General features: G+C 42.1%; 2 protein-coding genes across 2 annotated transcripts in view; one reads left to right on the top strand and one right to left on the bottom strand.

Moving 5' to 3' along the window:
- Positions 1 to 20,359, top strand: part of ARNT2 (aryl hydrocarbon receptor nuclear translocator 2) — a 150,089-nt gene that overhangs the window by 58,105 nt on the left and 71,625 nt on the right. Inside the window, exon 5 of the mRNA XM_070762965.1 lies at positions 5,630 to 5,843. Coding sequence (XP_070619066.1) covers positions 5,630 to 5,843 — 214 coding nt within the window. The remainder of the gene's footprint in view (positions 1 to 5,629; positions 5,844 to 20,359) is intronic.
- Positions 9,487 to 13,497, bottom strand: LOC139173146 (putative uncharacterized protein DDB_G0271982; the record flags this gene model as incomplete). Its single annotated transcript, XM_070762738.1, is given in 2 exon segments — positions 9,487 to 9,573; positions 13,402 to 13,497. Coding segments are annotated over 2 exon segments (183 nt in total), but the record flags the coding sequence as incomplete, so codon positions are not given.

The following is a 20,359-nucleotide window of genomic DNA, read 5'->3' as shown; positions in this document are numbered from 1 at the left end:
AGTAGTCAAGCCTCGGAGTGATAAGGGCATGAGTGACTGTGAGTAGACCCAATGTCCTGTCTTTCCTAGTGCAGTCTGCTTTCTGTAGGTGAGCATTCATCTCAGGTAAACCAGATTAAAGACAACAGTGTGGTTGTCTTAAACTAGTGCTTCTTAAATAATGGGGTGGGGCATGGAGCAATGCCAGGGGAAGCGCTTGACCCCAGGGAACATGCTATTTTTTTGCCGCATGGAGTAGGGGTACATAGTACATATCAGGAGATAACAAACCCTTAAGAGACACCATGGAAAAAATATTTAACAGGGTTGAAAAGAAAGGAGGAGAGAGACGGAGATAACGTGACAAACATTAAGTGTCCAGAAAGCTAAGATGAGGAAATATGAAGAAGTGTATGTAGCACTTGGTTTCACTGTGACTACAGTGAGAGACGAGGGAAGACCGGTATGTTTACTGTGTTTAAAAATGTTGACAGCGGACAGCATGAAGCCAAATAAATTAAGCTGTCACTTAAACACATCACATCCCAATCATGTTGATAGGCCGCTTGAGTTTTTTCAGCTAAAATGTGTTGAATATTGCATTCCAGCTGAGAGTTGGGGGCACTGGAAATATTTACTTCTTCCTAGGGTTGGCAAAACAGAAAATAACTGAGAAGCATTGTCTTAAACAAAGGTATTAAACATATGTTTACTGGAGCAGTGGTAGAAACAGCTGTTCCGTGTGTGATGTTCCCATGGTCCTAATCCATGTAGAGCTTTATAGGTAATAACCAACACTTTAAATTGTGTTTGGAGATTGATCAGAAGCCAGTGGAGTGATGGAGTTATATGGGTATATCTGGATAAGCCCATAATAGCTCGCGCAGCCCATTTAAAGATAGGACGGTGAGTGAAGAACTTCATTTGCTCATAGTGTCCTAGAAACTTCCACTGTTTGCTTCGCAACTGTCAACCTCATAACAACCAAAACCTCTAGCTTCTTTCAAGCACTCCAGTCTTTGTCCTTACATGGAACCTTCGGTTACTCTGGATGAAGCTATCATGAATGTGTTCTCAGGCTACCTGAACCTAAGAAAATGTAAATCTTTCTCCGACAACCATACACGGCTTCACTTGATTGCTAAACATGAATTCAGCTGAAATCTCTTAGACATTTGACATCAGGGGTGGGCTTCAAAACTTTAAGCAAGGGGTTCTTTGTCCAGTTGCTGGGTGGGTGTGGACATTTTGAGTGTGGCCTAGTTGGCCTCCTGCACCACAGTGAGCCTCCAGGAGAGCGAAAATGGCCTCCCCAGGTTTCCTCGAGCCTCCAGGAGAGCGAAAACGACCTCCGCAGGCTTCCTCGAGCCTCCAGGAGAGCGAAAATGGCCTCCCCAGGCTTCCTCGAGCCTCCAGGAGAGCAAAAACGACCTCCTCAGGTTTCCTCCAACCTCCAGGAGAGTGAAAACGGGTTCCCCAGGCTCCGGAGCTTCCAGGAAATGGATTCCCCATGCTTCCTCGAGCCTCCAGGGGAGCGAAAACTGCCTCTCTAGGCACTGGAGCCTCCAGGAGAGTAAAAATGGCCTCTTCGGGCTTCCTCAAGCCTCCAGGAGAGCGAAAACGGACTCCTCAGGTTTCCTCAAACATCCAGAAGAGAGAAAACAGATCCTCCAGGCTCCAGAGCCTCCAGGAGAGCGAAAACGGACTCCCCAGGCTCTGGAGGCCCTCTGGAGGCCGGAGATGGCCTGTTTCCAGCCTTCCTGAACTTTCAATAGGCCCATTTTTTTACCCTCCCCAAGCCCCTGTGCACACCTTGTACTTGCCTGCATCCAAAATGGGCTGGGGGGGGGCGGAGGAGGGGTGGAGCAAGGTGGGGCCAGCAAGGAGTGGGATTTGGGGGTTCTCTGAACTGCACAGAATCTTAGCTAGAGGTTTATTTTATTTATTTTTATTTATTAAATTTGTATGCCGCCCCTCTCCGCAGACTCGGGGCGGCTCACAGCAGTGATAGAAACAATGTACAATACAAATCTAATAATACAAAATTAAAAACCCATAATTTAAAAAACATGCACACAACACACCATACATAAATTATATATGCCTGGGGAAGATGTTTCAATTCCCCCATGTCTGACGGCAGAGGTGGGTTTTCAGAAGTTTACAAAAGGCAAGGAGGGTGGGGGCAATTCTGATCTCTGGGGGGAGTTGGTTCCAGAGGGCCGGGGCCGCCACAGAGAAGGCTCTTCCCCTGGCCCCCGCCAAATGACATTGTTTAGTCGACGGGACCCGGAGAAGGCCAACTCTGTGGGACCTAACTGGTCACTGGGATTTGTGCGGCAGAAGGCAGTCCCAGAGATATTCTGGTCCAATCCCGAACCCCTGCGAACCCCCAGCAGCCCACCCCTGCTTGACATAATATGGCTATGTAAGAATTTTTTTAAATTGCAAACTAAAATAATGTCACTGTGAATTGTTGATCGCCCTGTGTAAAACATGAGGTTGTCATTCACCTTTGCTCCCCATGGGTTGCTGATTCCCTCCTTCTTTCCCATTCTCTTTGCCCCTGTGTTTTGTGGCTTTGAAGCAGAATAGTTGTTGATGTAGCTGACATTTCTGCCCTGAGAAATATCATTCATGCTTTTCACTGACACTGTCTTTTTATTACGTTTTATTTGAAGTGTTGTCTAAAAATATGTATGGATAATTAACTTTTGGCGTTGTTGCTACACACAACACTTGTGGTTTGTGGTCCTTATAACACTCTACCAACTTAGGCAAAAAAGGGTATTTTCAAAAAAGAAATTATTATTTTTATTTTTATAAAAATATCAAATTGATGCGTGAACAGTGTGGCACCTGTGCTCCATGCATTCCAATATAAATAAAACTAATCAGGTTATTTTCTATATTCAATCAACTATTGTATTTCTTATAACAGTACACATCCATATTAAATTACAATCCATCATTATTCAAGTTTTTAAATTACAATCCATCATTATTCAAGTTTTCTCATTGTTACTTTCACTTTATCAAATAAAAATGTATACATTAATATTCCCTTTACTCCTCTCATTTACTCTAGCTATTAATCATGTCATCCTATATTAAAAGGCTCTTTTCTTTCTTTCCTGTCTTACTTCTAATCATGTCACTTGCCTAAAAAAAGAGAGAAAAGAAAAGAGAAATGAGAATGAAAAAAAGATAGCTCAAACAGCTATTTTAAAAAATGGAATCATTCATCCATTATCTAAATGCTAAAAAGGATCTCGACTCGAGTAGTTTATGGTTCATTGTGTTGCAGGCATCCAGCAAGGGCTTTAATCCTGATGTGATATTTTTATTGGATGTATATTCCATGCTGTAAGACAAGACAAATCATGATCTGTGTTTGCTAAAGTTTAGAGAACTAAGGAACGGGTAACAAATTATAGTTAATTTGCAACAGAAATACTTGTGATTGGATGGTGCATGGGAGGATGGTAGTTAAAAGAGGAGTTGGTTATCTGTGTGATCTTTCTACTGAACATCATATCCAAAGTTTCCTTTCTCAAACTCAAGACTTCAGGAGAAAAAAGAATGGAAGTTCTTAACCATATCCAAGAAGGTCCGAGGCAGTTGAAATAATGGCTGGAATTCAGTAGAATTGTATTTAAAGCACTTAAAATGCATAAAGCGTGTTCCACACACACACGATTGTACAAATGCATCCATCCATGTTAAGTTTCTTCTGTAATTTAAACTCAGAGGCAAGAATGGGGACGTTATCTTTTTGGAGAAGGAAACGGTGGTAAGACAGTTCATTTCTTTTCAACTAAAATATGGTATTATTTATCCAGAAGACCCCAAGTGATATAGCAAGGATGGCAACCAACAAGCATGGCAGCTAATTACTTAATAAATGTCAAATCATAAAGTCGAAACATTACTGAAGAAGCGTAACAAAGAAGTATGAAAGAAGGCCTTGGTAAGGCCACACTTGGAATACTGCATTCAGTTTTGGTCGCCATGATGCAAAAAGGATGTTGAGACTCTAGAAAAAGTGCAGAGAAGAGCGACAAAGATGATTAGGGGACTGGAGGCTAAAACATATGAAGAACGGTTGTAGGAACTGGGCATGGCTAGTTTAATGAAAAGAAGGACCAGGGGAGACATGATAGCAGTGTTCCAATAACTCAGGGGTTGCCACAAAGAAGGACCTGAGGGTAGAACAAGAAGCAATGGGTGGAAGCTGAACAAGGAGCAAAGTAATTTAGAACTAAGGAGAAGTTTTCTGATAGTTAGAACAATTTATCAGTGGAACAGCTTGCCTGCAGAAGTTTTGAATGCTCCAAACACTGGAAGTTTTAAAGCGGATGTTGGATAACCATCTGTCTGAAGTAGTGTGGGGTTTCCTGCCTAAGCAGGGGGATGGACTAGAAGACCTCCAAGGTTCCTTTTTGTTGTTGTTGTTGTGGTGGTGGTTATTTATTATTATTAATAAATATAGGGGATTTTCTTAAACTCATAATATTTTAATTAATTGGATTGTATTGGATTGTTTTTCACTTGTTGTGAGCCGCCCCGAGTCTTCGGAGAGGGGCGGCATACAAATCCAAATAATAACTAAATAAATAAATAAATTATTATTAATAATAATATTATTAATATTATTATTATTATTAGCCGCCCTGAGTCCTTCGGAATTGGGTGGCATAGAAACCAACCAACCAACCAAACAAACAAACAAATAATAATAATAATTATTATTATTATTATTATTATTATTATGATTATTATTATGTCAATACAACACAGCAAACGAGATCACTATGCTGGATTTCGTATGTAGCTGCAAATTATGTTTGCCAATCCCAGTAAAGCGGCCTTTTGCAATTGACAGATGGAGATTTTGTCAATTCCGATGGTTTTCAAATGTCCGCTGAGATCCTTTGGCACTGCGCCCAGCGTGCCAAGGACCACTGGGACCACTTTCACTGGCTTATGCCAGAGTCGTTGCAGCTCGATTTTTAGATATTATTATTATTATTATTATTATTATTATTATTACTACTACTACTATTATTAGAATAGAATAGAATAGAATTTTTATTGGCCAAGTGTGATTGGACACGCAAGGAATTTGTCTTGGTGCATATGCTCTCAGCGTACATAAAATAAAATATACATTTGTCAAGAATCATATGGTACAACACTTAATGATTGTCATAGGGGTCAAATAAGCAATGAAGAAGCAATATTAATAAAAATCTTAGGATATAAGCAACAAGTTACAGTCATACAGTCAACATGGGAGGAAATGGGTGAAAGGAATGATGAGAAAAACTAGTAGAATAGAAGTGCAGATTTAGTAGAAAGTCTGACAGTGTTGAGGGAATTATTATTATTATTATTATTATTATTATTATTATTATTATTAACAAATCATAGTCATAGAGACCTGTACAGTTTTTATCTTCCCAAATGAAAGGAGAAGGTTATAGCATTATTATTATTATTATTATTATTATTATTATTATTATTATTAATTAGATTTGTATGCCGCCCCTCTCCATAGATAATAATTCCAGCACAAGATATCCTCTCTCTGTAAAGGGCTTCAGCAGTAGGCTTTGCTTTCTGACATGTTTGTCTTCCTTCCCTCAAGGAATTGAAGCACCTCATCCTTGAAGCAGCGGATGGTTTCCTCTTTGTGGTGGCTGCTGAAACGGGCCGGGTGATTTATGTCTCGGATTCGGTTACGCCAGTCCTGAACCAGCCCCAGTCGGAGTGGTTCGGCAGCACCCTCTACGAGCAGGTTCACCCAGATGACGTTGAAAAGCTGAGGGAACAGCTCTGTACCTCTGAAAACTCCATGACGGGTCAGTGGCCTCTTGAATCGCTTCATGTCGCTTGTTTCCCCGAAAACAAGATGGCGTCTTATATTAATTTTTGCTCCCAAAGATGTGCTACGTCTTATTTTCCGGGGATGTCTTTTTTTTTTTTTTTAGTGAATTGTATCCTGCATCCTGCTGCAGCAAAAACGCATCCAAACACGCTTCCGCATGTTGGATGCATTTTAAATCTGATTGATGCAGCATTTCGGGATGCAATTTGGTGGGACCCAGGGGAAGAGCCTTCTCTGTGGCGGCCCCGATCCTCTGGAACCAACTCCCCCCCGGAGATTAGAATTGCCCCCACCCTCCTTGCCTTTCGTAAACTCCGTAAAACCGACCTCTGTCGTCAAGCGTGGGGGAACTGAGACATCTCCCCCTGCCTATGTAGTTCTAGTGCATGATATGACTGTATGTATGTTTTTTATATTGGGGTTCTTTGCTTTTAGATTTTTAAATGTATAATTGTTATCTTAGATTTGAATTATTAGATTTGTCAATATATATTGTTTTTGTCACTGTTGTGAGCCGCCCCGAGTTTGCGGGGAGGGTCGGCATACAAATCTAATAAATAATAATAATAATAATTATTATAATAATAATAATTATTATTGTTGTTGTTGTTGTTATTATTGTTATTATTATTATTTATGGACAGCAATGTTATATATGTTCTGTTTGGGATTGCTGCGAAACGAAATGTCTCCTACATTTTACTTTTGGGGGATGCCTTATATTAGGCAATTCTACAAAACCTCTCCTATGTCCAGAGGGTCAGGGACCGCCTTCTGCCGCACGAATCCCAGTGATCAGTTAGGTCCCACAGAGTGGATCTTCTCCGGGTCCCGTCAACTAAACAATGCCGCTTGGCGGGACCCAGGGGAAGAGCCTTTTCTGTGGTGGCCCCAGCCCTCTGGAACCAACTCCCCTCAGAGATTAGAATTGCCCCCACCCTCCTTGCCTTTCGTAAGCTACTTAAAACCCACCTCTGCCGCCAGGCATGGGGGGACTGAGATACTCCTTCCCCCTAGGCCTTTACAATTTTATGCATAGTATGTCTGTATGTATGTTTGGTTTTTTATTATAATGGGTTTTAATTGTTTTTAGTATTGGATTATTGTTACACGCTGTCTTATTATTGCTGTTAGCCGCCCCGAGTCTCCGGAGAGGGACGGCATACAAATCCAATAAATAAATAAATAAATCCTGCTGCAGCAAAAACGCATCCAAGCATGCAGCCGCATGTTGGATGCATTTTAAATCTCATTGATGCAGTGTTTCGGGATGCAATTTATGGACAGCAGTGTTATATATGTTCTGTTCGGGACTGCTGTGAAACAAAATGTCTCCTACGTGTTACTTTCAGGGGTTGCCTTATATTAGGCAATTCTACAAAACCTCTCCTATGTCTTACTTTCAGGGGTGACTTATTTTCAGGGAAAAGGTGGCACACGGAGCCATATCTGCTGGCACATAAGTTGTTGCTCCAATGTACAAGTGTGTGCCAGCCAGCTGATTTTTGGCTGGCACAGAGGCTCTGTGGGAGGGTGTTTTTGGCTTACAGAGAGCCTCCGAGAGGAGGGGAGGGCGTTTTTATCCTCCCTCGGCTGCAGGGAAGCCTTTGGAGCCTGGGGAGGGCAAAACACGAGCCTACTGGGTGTCAGAACCAAAGTCATTATGTGAAGTCCAAGGTGGGCCTGACAGAGCTTGGGAGTGAGAGAGAGAGAGAGATGCCACCACACATTCCCTTCTCCAGATGCCATAGTAACAAACACCTACAAAAAAATATTGACAAAATTGAACGGGTCCAAAGACAGGCTACAAGAATGGTGGAAGGTCTTAAGCATTATCTCAGGGACCGTCTTCTGCTGCACGAATCCCAGCAACCGGTTAGTTCCCCGTCAACTAAACAATGCCGCTTGGCGGGACCCAGGGGAAGAGCCTTCTCTGTGGCGGCCCTGGCCCTCTGGAACCAACTCCCTCCAGAGATTGGAATTGCCCCCACCCTCCTTGCCTTTCGTAAGCTACTTAAACCCCACCTCTGCCGCCAGGCATGGGGGAATTGAGATGCTCTTTCCCCCTGGGCCTTTACAATTTCATGTATGGTATGTCTGTATGTATGTTTGGTTTTTTATATTACTAATGGGTTTTTACTCTTTTTTAGTATTTATTGGATTATTATTGTACATTGTTTTACTACTGCTGTCAGCCGCCCCGAGTCTCCGGAGAGGAGCGGCATACAAATCCAATAAATAAATAAAATAAAATAAAACGTATCAGGAAAGACTTCACGAACTTCATCTGTATAGTCTGGAGGACAGAAGGGAAACATTCCATGATCGAAACATTTCAATATGTTAAAGGGTTGAATAAGGTTCAGGAGGGAAGTGTTTTTAATAGGAAAGTGAACACAAGAACAAGGGGACACAGTCTGAGGTTAGTTGGGGGAAAGATCAAAAGCAATATGAGAAAATATTATTTTACTGAAAGAGTAGTAGATTCTTGGAACAAACTTCCAGCACACGTGGTTGGTAAATCCACAGTAACTGAATTTAAACATGCCTGGGATAAACAAAGATCCATCCTAAGATAAAATCCAGAAAATAGTATAAGGGCAGACTAGATGGACCATGAGGTCTTTTTCTAGGGTCAGTCTTCTATGTTTCTATGTAACATTGTTTCATCTTACAAACTTTTCACCTTAAGAACCTGGTCCTGGAACCAATTAAGTTTGTAAGACAAGGTATCACTGTATTTCTAACTGCTTGTGCATCCCGGAATTTCCTGCTGGGAATTCACATATAGATTCCACCCAGTTTCTCCTTGTTTTCTTCAATTTGACATTTGCAGCATCAGCTCTGATTTATCCCCTCTCTTCTGTTGTTTTTGTGTCTTTTGGGTTGTTGATGTTTTTTCACAGCACGGGCTAAATTTAATCTCCAGCTGTGCTGATACAACAATTTCTCTCCCCCAGTGTTGAATAGGTTGTGTTTGGTTATGACAGTTTAAAAACAAAACTGCATAGCCGGTAAGTTTGGAACGCATTCAAAAGAAACTCGGACGATTGAAGGTTTTCTGTGGTTTTGTGTGAAATGCATATTGGTGAGAACAAAGGGAAGGAAAGATTATTCGTGATGCAGTGCTGACCTCTAGGTAGTTTGTTACTGTTGTCTTCCCCCCCTTTTCCTTTGAGCCCCTGCCTCCATTTCATTTTGGCCATGGCTCTCCCCCCCCTCGTCCCTTGGCTGGGCTGCTGAATTTCCATCTACAGTAGTTGTTTGCAAGAGACGGAGGGAAGAAGGGGGAGATTTTGCCTCTAGCTTTCGTGCACACTTTCTTTTTCTTTTTCAGGATAATCTGTGATGTTTATGGATTTGACTTCCTTTCCTTTTTTGAAGGCTGACCCTAAATGTACTCTTGTTTTTGCTGAAGGACTTTCATCTGCCTCTGCTACAGCTCAAAAAAATGCTAATAATACTTTTTTTTTTTGCTCTCCCTTTTGGTACCTTCTTTCTTTTGTCTCTCTTTCTACTGGCACCATATTTTTCTATTTGGCATCACCTCCTTTCTTTCTTTCTGCCTGAGATTCTCTTTCTTCCTCCCTCCTTCCCTCCCTCCATCCCCCCTCTCTCTTTCTTTATTTCCTTCTTTCCTTCCTTACTTCCTTACTTTCTCTCTCTCTCTCTCTCTCTCTCTTTCTTTCTTTCTTTCCTTTCTTCTCTTCTTTCCTTCCTCCTTTCCTTTCCTTCCCTTCCTTCTTTCTTTCCTTCCTTTCTTCCTTCCTTTTCCTCCCTCTCTCCCTTCCTTCCTTTTCCTCCCTCCCTCCCTTCCTTTTCCTCCCTCCCTTCCTTCCTTCCTTTTCCTCCTTCCCTCCCTCCCTTCCTTTTCCTCCCTCCCTCCCTTCCTTCCTTTTCCTCCCTCCCTCCCTCCCTTCCTTCCTTTTCCTCCCTCCCTTCCTTTTCCTCCCTCCCTTCCTTTTCCTCCCTCCCTCCCTTCCTTCCATCCATCTGATTGCCTGCCTGCCTGCCTGCCTGCCTGCCTGCCTGCCTGCCTGCCTGCCTGCCTGCCTACCTATCTACCTACCTATCTGTCATCTGTCTCTCTCACACACACATCTGTCACAGTGATGAAATCCAGCTACTGGTTCTGTGGCTTGGTGGTCGTGGCAGGGGACGGATACTGCAAAATCCCCATTCCCTCCCCACTCTGGGACCAGCCAGAGGTAGCATTTGCCGGTTCTCTGAAATACTCAAAATGTCCACTAACCTGTCAGAACCTGCTGGATTCCACCCCTGATCTGTCACCTATAATATGTCTCTCTGTCTGTTTATAATTCTCCCTCTCTCTCTCTCCCACCCTCTATATTCTGTCAGTCTGTCGGTCAGTCTGTCTGTGATATTTTGAAACCATCCATCTAACCCACACAGGGACCTTCCCCTCCATCCTAAAGTTGCCCTTTTTTTCTATCCTCCCGACATCCTCTTTGTATCTGTCTTTCTGACATTTATACTTACTTTATTTAACCTGCCCTCCCCTTATTTATTTATTTATTTATTTTATTTATTATTTAGATTTGTATGCCGCCCCTCTCCGCAGACTCGGGGCGGCTCACAGCACAACACAACAATGCATAACAAATCCAAATATAATTTAAAATATTTAAAAAGAACCCCATTTTGCTAACAAACACACACTCAAACATACCATACATAAATTGTACATGCCCGGGGGAGGTGTTTCAGTTCCCCCATGCCTGACGACAAAGGTGGGTTTTAAGGAGTTTACGGAAGGCAGGGAGAGTAGGGGCAGTTCTAATCTCTGGGGGGAGTTGGTTCCAGAGGGTCGGGGCCGCCACAGAGAAGGCTCTTCCCCTGGGACCCGCCCGCAGAAGAGCTGCTGGGTGTTTTCGTCTTCTTTTAATCCTCAACTTCCCCCAATTGCTTTCACAGGTTTTTGGAAAAGGCATCAAATATTTTTTCTTTTCTTTTTTTTTGGTTCCATCCAGTTTTTGTGGCTGGTTTGAGACTCTCTGATCTTAATAACTAGTAAAATGTTTTTAATGGACGGTATTTGTTTTTTTTTTTCCCCCTCTTCCATTGGATTGTTTTGCTTTAACCTTGCATGGGTTAGCAAGCTTGGATGGAGAAGCCGGGAGGACCAGAGGAAATGAGCTATTTTTATCTCCCGGGGGAGAATAATGTGGCTGCCTTAACTTTGAACCTGGTAAATTATTTGGCTACTTCAAGACCCTTTCCTAGTACTGCAAACATATTTTTGCACAGAATAAAAGGTCAACGGAAGCCTTCAAAGAGACTTACACTGCAGGATGTCCAGCTCTTCCTTTCTTTATGGGGTATTTTTTTCGCCTTGCACAAAAACTAGTTCTCTCCAGGCAAGGGGAGATTCAATTAATAATAATAATAATAATAATAATAATAATAATAATAATAATAATAATATAAGCAGAACACTCAAAAAGGAGACAGAAGGACTAATACTGGCGGCACAAGAACAGGCCATTAGAACAAATGCTGTCAAAACCAGAATTGAAAAATCAACAGACGATCCAAAGTGCAGACTCTGTAAAGAAACAGATGAAACAATCGATCACATACTCAGCTGCTGTAAAAAGATTGCACAGACTGACTACAAGCATAGACATGATGCTGTGGCACAGATGATCCACTGGAACTTGTGCCGGAACTACCATTTACCAGTGGCAAAGAACTGGTGGGGATCATAAGCCCGAAAAAGTGGTCGAAAATGAGCAAGCAAAACTGCTGTGGGACTTCCAACTTCAGACTGACCGAATTCTGAAGCATAACACACCAGACATTGTGATCGTGGAGGAAAAGAAAGTATGGATCATCGACATCGCAATCCCAGGAGACAGCAGAATTGAGGAGAAGCAGCTAGAGAAATTAGTGAAATACGAAGATCTAAAAATCGAGCTGCAACAACTCTGGCATAAGCCCGTGAAAGTGGTCCCAGTGATACTTGGCACGCTGGGTACAGTACCAAAGGATCTTAGCGGACATTTGAAAACCATCGGAATTGATGAAATCTCCATCTGTCAATTGCAAAAGGCCGCTTTACTGGGATCGGCAAACATAATTCGCCGCTACATCACGCAGTCCTAGGTGCTTGGGAAGTGCCCGACTGGTGATGAAATACGAAATCCAGCATGGTGATCTCGTTTGCTGTGTTGTACTGACATAATAATAATAATAATAATAATAATAATAATAATAATAATAAAAAAAAAAAAACTTCTGCCATGCACTTACAAAGCAGAACAGAACAACCATGGAAAAAGGATACAGCCATGTCACATCCATTTTAACCTGCAAGATGCTAATTTTAGTCTCTTGTTTTGAGACGAAGAAAAGGAATTCTAATCCATATTAGAGAATATGTAACTTTTTGTCATTTGGCTTAACTTTCTGAAGGAAAACAATGTGGTTTTGGGGGCGATGGGGAAGAGAGAGAGAGAGAGAGAGGAATGAAATCTTCCCTAATCAAGTTTATGGCTTGCATTTCTCCTCTGAGAAATAGTTGATAGGTTAAAGTTTCAGCAAAAACAGATGATCAGGGGCCTATGTAACCGAAAAACATGACTAAGCAATTTCATTGGATCTTGTTTGGTTTGGCACGTAAGCACAATTGCATTCTCTCATTTGGACTGTGATTTTGTAAGGAAATCATAACAGGAAATACGCTTACATTATAATGGAAAGAGTGATAGAGCAGGGATCGGCTTATTTTGATTAACTGCCTTTTATTGAATTAAAGGGCACGAGTTTTGCACAGACATCAGTCTACTGTAATACTAAAATCCGATTCTTGGAAAACAGTAGGGCGTTTGCAGAGATTGAAACCAGTAAAAAAAAAAAAACAAGTCTGCCTTTCAGAAGCTATCAGGTCTGCAGATGTTGGTCGGTTCAGCAGCTGTATGCGGCTTTAGCTCAATGTCCGGTTGCAAGGAATGTTGTTAGCCAGCAAAGTTTAGCACACCCCCGAGGGAATCCAGATGTTGAAGGAGTCAGATTGTCTATCTGCAAATGGAAGATGGATTAGGCAGCAAAAAACAGTGCTGTAGCAAAATGACATCAGGCCAAAGAAAGGATGCGAGTCACTCTGAGTCACTTTTGAATACTGTATTTTTCGGAGTATAAGATGCACCCTTTTCCTCCCTAAAATAGGCTGATAATTAGAGTGCATCTTATACTCTGAATGTAGCTTTTTTCCAGCCCTAACTAGCTGCTAATGATCTTCCCAGCTCTTACTTTTCAGGTTCTTTCATTGTTTCTCTTTGTGAAGAATGTTTTCCTTTGCAGGATTTTTTTTTCATTACTCTAACTTGCTCTGAGTAAGTTTCTTTCCAGCCCTAAACAGGTGCTAACGATGTTCCCAGCTCTTACCGGCTTGCAAGCTCTTTCATTGTTAATCTCTGCCAAGAATGTACAGTGATCCCTCGATTTTTGCGATCTCGATCTTCGCGAAACGCTATATCGCGATTTTTCCCACCCGATGACGTCACTCTCTTCCTTTCCCATCTTTCTTTCTCTCTCTCGTTATCTTGCTTCTTCCTCTCTCACACTCTCTTCCTCCCTCTCTCATCTCTTTCTTTCCTTCTCTCTCTTTCTCTATCTCTCCCCCTCTTGCTGGCGGGCGGCGGGCGGGCGAGTGGGGGCATCAGCGAGGAGCCGGGGTTTCCCCTTTGCGTGGGGGGCGGGGAAACCCCGATCTTCGTCTGCTTGCTGCTGCTGCGCTGCCGAGCAGATCAGCTGCTGGGCAGCCGCAGCAGCAGCGAGCAGACGAAGATCGGGGTTTCCCCGCTGCCCACGCAAAGGGGAAAGCCCGATTCAGCTCCTCGCTGCTGCCGCCGAGCAGATCAGCTGCTGGGCGGCCGCAACAGCAGCAAGCAGACGAAGATCGGGGTTTCCCCGCCACCCACGCAAACTCCACCATCTGTGCATGCGCGGCCATGGAAAAAGGGCGTGCATGCGCAGATGGTGTTTTTACTTCCGCAACCCTAAATCGCGAAAAATCAATTATCGCGAGGGGTCTTGGAACGGAATCCTCGCAATAATTGAGGGATCACTGTATTCCAAACCCTGTCTTTGATTTTTTTTTAAAATTCTCTATTTGCTTCAAATCTTTCTTTCCAGTCCTAACCAGATGCTATTAATGTACCCAAGCTCTTTCATTGTTACTCTCTGTGATGAATGTTTTCCAAGCCCTAAGTCTTTGCAGGGTTTTTTCATTGCTCTAACTTGCTCTGAGTAAGTTTCTTTCCAGCTCTAACCAGGTGCTACCGATGTTCCCAGCTCTTACCCTATTGCAAGCTCTTTCATTGTTACTCTCTGCCAAGAATGTTTTCCAAACCCTGTCTTGTAGGGGTTTTTTCCCCCCATTGCTTTACTTGCTCCAAATGTTTCTTTCCAGCCTATCTTCCAGTGTTATCTTCCTTGGTTTGGCAGCTGGGTCACAACACTTTCTTCCTTCAAAACGTATCAGGTTGCTTTTTACCCACTCCTCCAAATTAAATTATGTTGTCAAGGCAAAACATTTCCAGTTCGTTCAACTCTCTTCTAAAGTCTTAATTTCTAATCTCCTCATCGTTTTTGCTATGCTTCCTTTGAATTATCCCAGATTGCGTCTTTCTCAAAGGGTGGGACTCCAAAGGGAATTACTCAAAAAGCCAACATCACAGGTCGTGCCAGTGAATTCCCCAACTCCCTTTTCCTCCTGAACGTGACCTAAAATGAGAACTATTGTTATTATCCTTTTATGTTTGACCCTTTTCTGTTTGACCCTGTAGGAGAGGAAGTTGGTGGAGAGAGGAAAGGAGCGGAGAGAAGAAGCTCTTCCAATAACTTATTTATTTATCTGCTTATTTGTTTATTTTTTTTGTTTTGTTTTGTCAAGTATGTACTGGTGGTATACAAAGATATAATAATATTTATATACAGTGTTCCCTCGATTTTCGCGGGGGATGCGTTCCGAGACCGCCCGCGAAAGTCGAATTTCCGCGAAGTAGAGATGCGGAAGTAAATACACTATTTTTGGCTATGAACAGTATCACAAGCCTTCCCTTAACACTTTAAACCCCTAAACTGCAATTTCTCATTCCCTTAGCAACCATTTAGATCATTACTCACCATGTTTATTTATTAAAGTTTATTAAAAAAAATATTTATTAAAGGCGGACGAAAGTTTGGCGATGACGTATGACGTCATCGGGCAGGAAAAACCGTAGTATAGGGAAAAAACCCACAAAGTATTTTTTAATTAATGTTTTTGAAAAACCGTGGTATAGCCGTTTCACGAAGTTCGAACCCGCGAAAATCGAGGGAGCACTGTACATGATACTAGTAAAAGAGAAACATTAGGACAGGGGACAGAAGGCACGCTGGTGCACTTATGCACGTCCCTTACTCTTAGGAATCGGGAGAGGTCAACAGTGGATAGTCTAAGAAGGGTAAAGTTTTGGGGGTTAGGTGATGATACTACAGAGTCTGGTAATGAGTTTCAAGCATCAACTACTCAGTTACTAAAGTCGTATTTCCTGCAGTCGAGTTTAGAGCGGTTTGCTTTAAGTTTGTATCTGTTGTGTGTTGTTGTGGTTGAAGCTGAAGTAGTCGTTGACCAGAAGGACATTGTAGCAGATGATTTTATGCGCTATGCTTAGGTCATGTCTAAGGCGACGTAGTTCTAAGCTTTACAAACCTAGTAAGACTTCTCTCTAGTAAGACTTCCCCAAATTAGAAGATTGCATAATCATGAGGATTGCAGAGTGATAGTGTGAGCTATTGGATAATTGCTTATTTGACCCCTATGACAATCATTAAGTGTTGTACCACATGATTCTTGACAAATGTATCATTCCTATCACCCATTTCCTCCCATGTTGACTGTATGACTGTAACTTGTTGCTTATATTCTAAGATTTTTATTAATATTGCTTCTTCATTGCTTATTTGACCCCTATGACAATCATTAAGTGTCGTACCACATGATTCTTGACAAATGTATATTTTATTTTATGTACGCTGAGAGCATATGCACCAAGACAAATTCCTTGTGTGTCCAATCACACTTGGCCAATAAATTCTATTCTATTCTATTTTTCTTTTATGTACGCTGAGAGCATATGCATCAAGACAAATTCCTTGTGTGTCCAATCACACTTGGCCAATAAAATTCTATTCTATTCTATTCCATTCCATTCCATTCTATTTTATTCTATTCTAACAAGGCCCAGCATCAGCTCACAATTACAAAGCCAGCAAGAAAGCATTGCCCCAAGAAATTCTCAAGTTAATTTTCAAGCAGCCAGAGAAAAACAACCCCATTCATGGTGGGGGAGGAAAACTTTCAAGAACAGTATTAGTTTCACAATAGGAGAAAACTTTGATCATCATTTGTGGTTGATGGCCTCTCTCTGCCACGCTTTTATGCAAACCGAACAGCAAGTTGTTTTGAAGGTCACTAGAACATTAGTCACAAAAAAAACAGGCATGTATTAGTAAGCCTCATTTCCAGAGAGTTTGGAACCACGTTCCAATTTATTGTGATTTTTTAAAAAAAGCATCACATGGTTTAGTTGCTTATGTTTTGATCAGGCTCTTCATTATTTGCTTTTCTATACCATTATTTTGCAGGTTTCCCATTTCTCTATATTTTTTTAAAAAGGAGAAATAGTTTAGAGTCTACCAAGGTTTTTGTTTTTTTTTAAAAAATTCCTATTTTCTCTTGTTTTTCCCAAATAGCCTGTGGGATATTTTTCTTGGAGTAGAATCTTTTTAAGGGGAGGGGGATTGTTGATATTATCTTCTCCAAGTCAAACTGAATTTCTCTCTATAAGGAAACAGCAGGGAACATAAGAACGAGTGCAAAGGGTCATTTAAGGATAGGAAGGTTGATTTCTGTCTTAGTGAGACCGTGGTTTGTGCAACCACGTATCTGCACAACCAGGTGGGGTTCCTCAACATACACATACCCCAAAACTGAAAAAAAGATGCAATAAAAACCATGGATCATAGCTTGAGAGATTTGCCCTGAAGTTCATTCATAGATTGTTTGTTGAAACAATCTTGTTTGTTGAACAAGAACATATCTTGTTGTGAGCCGCCCCGAGTCTGCGGAGAGGGGCGGCATACAAATATAAATAAATAAATAAATAAATAAATAAATAAATAAATAAACAAACAAACAAACAAACAAACAAACAAACAAATAAATAAATAAATAAATAAACAAACAAACAAGTTTCAAGTTTCAAGTTTTATTGGATTTATATGCCGCCCCTCTCCGAAAACTCGGGGCGGCTAACAACAATCATGAACAATATACAATAAAATCGCATAAGAGCCTGGATGGCAGAGGATGGGAAGTCGGGTTGGATGGTCGATGCATTATTTTAAACAAAACGCACGGGTTTGTGTGAACCAAGGCTGAATATACGTTGCAAAACTTTGGAAAATCTAGGTAAAAGTGTTCTTTCATACCCATAAAGGGAGATACAGTGGCACCTCTACTTACGAACTTAATTCGTTCCGTGACCAGGTTCTTAAGTAGAAAAGTTTGTAAGAAGAAGCAATTTTCCCCATAGGAATCAATGTAACAGCAAATAATGTGTGCGATTGGGGGAACCACAGGGAGGGTGGAGGCCCTGTTTCCTCCCAGGAGATTCCTAGAGAGGCCCCATGGAAGCTTCTCCCCACCTTTTCTGGCCCTGTTTCCTCCCAGGAGATTCCTAGAGAGGCCCCACAGAGGCTTCTCCCCACCTTTTCTGGCTCTGTTTCCTCCCAGGAGATTCTTAGAGAGGCCCCACGGAGGCTTCTCCCCACCTTTTCTGGCCTGTTTCCTCCCAGGAGATTCCTAGAGAGGCCCCGTAGAAGCTTCTCCCCACCTTTTCTGGCCTTGTTTCCTCCCAGGAGATTCCTAGAGAGGCCCCACAGAGACTTCTCCCCGCCTTTTCAGGCCTGTTTCCTTCCATGAGATTCCTATGCAGGCCCCACGGAGGCTTCTCTCTGCCTTTTCTGGTTACAGTTTCGGAGGCTCGGGTTTGTAAGTGGAAAATGGTTCTCGAGAACAGGCAAAAGAATCTTGAACACCTGGTTCTTATCTAGAAACGTTCGTAAGTAGAGGCATTCGTTGTTAGAGGTACCACTGTACTGCCTTAAATCTTAAACAATAGGAGATTCCTAGAGAGGCCCCACGGAGGCTTCTCCCCACCTTTTCCGGCCCTGTTTCCTCCCAGGAGATTCCTAGAGAGGCCCCACGGAGGCTTCTCTCTGCCTTTTCCGGTTACAGTTTCAGAGGCTCGGGTTTGTAAGTGGAAAATGGTTCTTGAGAAGAGGCAAAAAAAATCTTGAACACCTGGTTCTTATCTAGAAACGTTCGTAAGTAGAGGCGTTCTTAGGTAGAGGTACCACTGTAGAACCAATTGATTTAGCAGGAAACGCAAAAGAGAGAATGAACAAAAAGTGGCAGTGAAATTTGATTCTGGTTTCATCGTTTGATGGGGGCAATGATGAATAAGGAAGCCCCTTTTTTGGTCCACAGGAAGCCAAGGGTTGTGGCGGTGACAAAGTTCAAATTATGACCTTGTTTTTCTCAACTTCTTTCTTTTGAACAAGCCAGATCGTGGTAGGGTGAAAACGTGGAGGAAATAAACAACGACTTGAAAAAAATATTTTCCTCTAAAGTCGCTGCATTGCTTAATCTTGAGAATTTAGGAGTCCGTTGGTCTGAGTGATTATTACTTTGGTTTGCTGTACGGAAAATGATCCGCATCGTGCACATACCAAACGGAGCAATGGGTACCCCCAAATTATTGGCGGTTAGGTCATACGTTTCTTCGCCCGTTTTCCGAGCCGTCTCTGAAAACAAGGTCACTGGGACTCTGCAGCGTGTGATTCAGAAGAAGAATGGGAGTCTGCTTGTCATCTTTCAAACATCTCCGACAGCATTCCTAAGCGAAGATGTAAGGAGTCCAAAGTGTGGGCAGTTTGCTTCATTAAGGTGTCTCAAGCCAGAAAAAGCATCACATGGAAGAAATTATGATTTTCGTAACCGTCTCAGCACTGGGAGTGAAGGAAGAAAGGAAGAAAGAAAAAATCACATACGTTTTCCAGTATGTGACTGAGCTGTGAGCATCAAGCATGGGAATTTTTCCTTCTTTACTAAATGATTTACGACCGTGGTTTGCAATTCACTGTCTTTGTTGCTCTCAGGGTCCAAATTCTGAGAATATATGCTTGCTTTCACTGGATGCTTTGTTTCTCCTATAACACGGTATATTTTATGGCGGCGAGAGATTGTAAATCCTTCCATTCCAATCAATCATCTCGGCTTCTATTGGTTTAAATGTGGTTTTACTTGCCGCAGTACAATTATTTGAGCCTCCTGGGCTGATATATTGGTGTAAAACAAGCACCGTCTTTCTAATTCTGCAAACTTAATCCTCTCTTTTCGTTGTTGATTATTATTTTTCTAATAAATAAACCAAAAAATGTCATTATTTTTGCACAGAAATTGACACGGGTTTAATCTATGCCTACTGCAAAAATTGGTAACCCTGTCCTAGTGGCAGAAATGCTGACTTTTGCTTAGAATTTGTGTAACACATTCATGCATTTTTATGCTAAATTCAACTGCTGAGCTTCTAATGGGGGTGTAGCTATAGCCAGAGGTGGGTTCCTACCAGTTCTTTAGAACCGTTAGTGTTGTGGTTGGCTCTGGCCCAGCTCCTGCCCCAGGGAATGTGGAGGTGGAGGCAGGGGAAACATCAACATGTCACAGGCCTGTTTTGTTGCCGGCAGAGTCAGGGAGTTCAGTTTCCTCGGACGAAGAAGAAGGTGGGGGTGACTTGGAAGAGGGGGGCTTGGCACACAGCCCAGGAAGCCAATCACCATTATCTTCGGTCGATTTGATCGAAGTGTTAGACCCACGCAGGCTCAGATTGTGCATCGAAGAGACCAATTGAGGAAATATTACAGGAGATAAGAGAGGCCACCTGTGTTTGGGTGGAGCTCCAGTAATTAGAGCTGCTGCTATAAATAGCAGCGTGCTAGTTTGGCTGTTGTGGAAGATTATCTGATCGCAGTTCTTCAGGATCGTGCCTCGCTGTGTCTGAACTTTGTTTGTGGATTTTTCACGCCTTTGACACCAAAGCAGAGTAAAGTGTGTGTGTGTTTCACTTCGTGGAAAGAAGGAGGGCTGTGACATTTCTTCACAGCTACTAGCTACGTACTTAAGGATTGATTAAGGGACTTGTACAGCTGACAAGGTCATTTTGGGAAGAGTGCTCTTTGCAATACAAAAAGGGTGCTTTGTTTCTTTTGAATTTTGTGATAAAGGACATTGTTTTGAATTTTCAAACGTGTGTGTGTCTGAAATTTGTACCCGTGAATTTTCGGGAGGCTTCTACCAAAGAGCCCAGCAGAAAATAAATTAAATTATTTTATTTTTCAGGGTGAGTTCAGATATGCAGT

This window comes from Erythrolamprus reginae, chromosome 10 (assembly GCF_031021105.1).
Source record: "Erythrolamprus reginae isolate rEryReg1 chromosome 10, rEryReg1.hap1, whole genome shotgun sequence".
NCBI lineage: Eukaryota > Metazoa > Chordata > Lepidosauria > Squamata > Dipsadidae > Erythrolamprus > Erythrolamprus reginae.
Note: the sequence above shows the minus strand (reverse complement) of the source record. Positions and strands in the feature narration are given on the sequence as shown.